Genomic DNA, 2,615 nt, shown 5'->3' on the forward strand with positions numbered 1-2,615 from the left:
ATCCAATAATGCAAACTCCAACAATGCTTACCATCCAATAATGCAAAACCCAACAATGCGTACCATCCAATAATGCAAAACCCAACACTGCTTACTATCCAATAACGCATGAAAATGTGCACTAGTGTAGTTAACGACATTAAAAACTGCATTAGTGTCGAGTATTGGCACTCACACGTCCATGTAGTGTCCTGCACTCTGAAGGCCGTCACCCATCTCATTCTCAATCGCGCTCCATTCGCTGAATACGCGGCCATAGTTGGCGTGAACCTTGTGCACTCCGTACAAAGTGTCAACCAGTTTCTGCAAAAATATATTAAGAGTGAGTCACACGATAGTTGCATAACCATTATTACATTGAATTAAATGCTTAATATTAAATAGCAGGATTTCCATGACCATAGTTATAACATGAGCAAATACATTATGCAATGACCTGACTATGTTCATCGTTAGGTAGCGCCACCATCCAACATCACTGAAACATTTTTGTTCTTTATATACACTGAAACAAACTTACAGTAGGAAATATCTAATCAAAACAAGAGCCATAGAGCGTCTGGGCTCATCTGAGGTCTGTTGCTACGGTTATAAACGTAACATTTAAGTCGTGCGTAGTGACACCTTTGTTAGGCGCAGATATGCAGATACGCAGTTGCGTACACATCATTTCAGCAACCTTCTGCATTCTGCATACCTCCCAAATCCCATTGGTTGATACAAATCGCGTGCCTGAAACTCCTGTTTTATGGTGCATTGTGACCCTAACCCTAACCCTAACCCTATTAAAAAATTAAAAAATTTAATTGTAAAAATTATTTGTTATGAAATTGTTGTAAATAAATCATGTAAATATTTTCCTTAATTGGAAAGAAATTGGAGAAATGAAATTTGATAGGATTCGATCCAAGGACCTTTGAGCTGCAATCCTGTGCTGAAGCCGTTTGGCTATCGAGGCATATTGGGTTTCCAGATTATGGATGTGCCATGAATATGAGAACACTGACATCATTGAGGCAGTTCAGGAATCCATGTTTAACCCTCCTCTTGAGGACGGACGCACACACACTCATGCGATTCTACAAGCTGCATCTGACTATGTCAGATGAGCTAATAAATAATAACTAGTACCATATAATATATATTTACTTTTCATCTTGAATCTTAACATATATCATGTAGCTATGGCCGTGAGTGGGTGAGTTCTCAGTAAAGCAGGATCCATAGACTACCTATATTCTTAGTACGGCAGTACTCGCAGAGTGGGTGAGTTCTCAGGAAAGCAGTGCATGCTGAGTGTGGGAGTTCCTAGTAAGACAGTACGTGCAGTGTAAGTAAGTTCTTAGTGTGGCATTGTACTCGGCGCGGCTGCAAGTACAAAGTAGACGAGTACTTAGTGTGTTAAAATGTGCAGAGTAGGCAATGTTCCTTGTAAGACAATATGGACAGAGTGGCTCACTTCTTACTGTAATCATACACATGGCACGAGCGAATGTTTAATACAAGAGCATTGATGCCATGGGGGGTTTTATACGAAGGGGAAAACTCGTAGTAAGCTGCTATGAATGCGGGGTGTACTTGGTTTTGATGTGAACATGTTCGTGGTCTTAATGTTTGCTTCGCTATTCACTTTCAGAGGTGTGAGACCATTTGGCGTGTCCCTGTTGATCGCTGGATGGGATGTAGATGCTGAACGACCTTACCTATTCCAGTGTGACCCGTCGGTATGTGGCGCTAGATTCTAAATCCTCTGTGGCCAGAAACAGTTTCATGGGAAATGTGAACGTGGCCTGAGAAATTAATTCGATGCTAAATTAAATGTACAATCATAGTTTGCAACCCTAGATCATAAGTTACTATCAGAGTTCATAAGCTTGGATATTCAGATTATTTGTATTTGTTTTCATTGTTTGATATAATTTTTGCTTAATAGATTTTGTTCTAAGTACTCCATTTTCAATTTCTACCAGGGAGCATATTTTGCCTGGAAGGCTACTGCATTAGGGAAGAATTTTGTCAATGGAAACACTTTCCTGGAGAAAAGGTAATGTCGCAAAGGAAAATTATCCTGCGACCGTCGTAGAAGTGTCTGTGTCATCCATGCATGTGGATAGGTCAACTAGTTTCTATGTACATAGCAATCACAAGTTTTTTCATTTGACCACAATAACTGGACATACCGTGCTTTTGACTCAAACTTCCCACTGAACGTAGATTTCATTTGTGACCCTCACCCGCTCGAGTTTTCGTCTCCAGATACAGCGAAGATATCGAACTGGAAGACGCCATACACACCGCGATCTTGACACTGAAGGAGAGCTTCGAAGGTCAGATGACAGAGGACAACATTGAAGTCGGCATCAGCAATGCCAGCGGCTTTAAAAGGCTCACGCCACCCGAGATCAAGGACTACCTGGCGTCGATATCGTAGAATTGCTGCTAATGCGTGCATGCACGTCCCAGTAGGGTCAATGGCGCATCTGCAGTCTTACAAGCTAGGTCGCTTTTTTTTCTCTTCACAGACGCGAGGGGTATAGATTGCGAGTTATTTCTCGTGTTCACTAATAGCTTAGTGCGAGACAGAAAGAAACAGAGACAGAGAGAGAGAGAGAGAG

The 2,615-nt window shown here is 41.4% G+C and overlaps 1 protein-coding gene across 1 annotated transcript in view; it reads right to left on the bottom strand.

Moving 5' to 3' along the window:
• The window catches only part of LOC106809077 (sorting nexin-4-like), a 27,259-nt gene that overhangs the window by 14,791 nt on the left and 9,853 nt on the right, over positions 1-2,615 (bottom strand). The window contains exon 8 of the mRNA XM_014812027.1: positions 176-303. Coding sequence (XP_014667513.1) covers positions 176-303 — 128 coding nt within the window. The remainder of the gene's footprint in view (positions 1-175; positions 304-2,615) is intronic.

This window comes from Priapulus caudatus, unplaced genomic scaffold (assembly GCF_000485595.1).
Source record: "Priapulus caudatus unplaced genomic scaffold, Priapulus_caudatus-5.0.1 Scaffold326, whole genome shotgun sequence".
In the NCBI taxonomy this organism is placed as follows: Eukaryota; Metazoa; Priapulida; class Priapulimorpha; order Priapulimorphida; family Priapulidae; genus Priapulus; species Priapulus caudatus.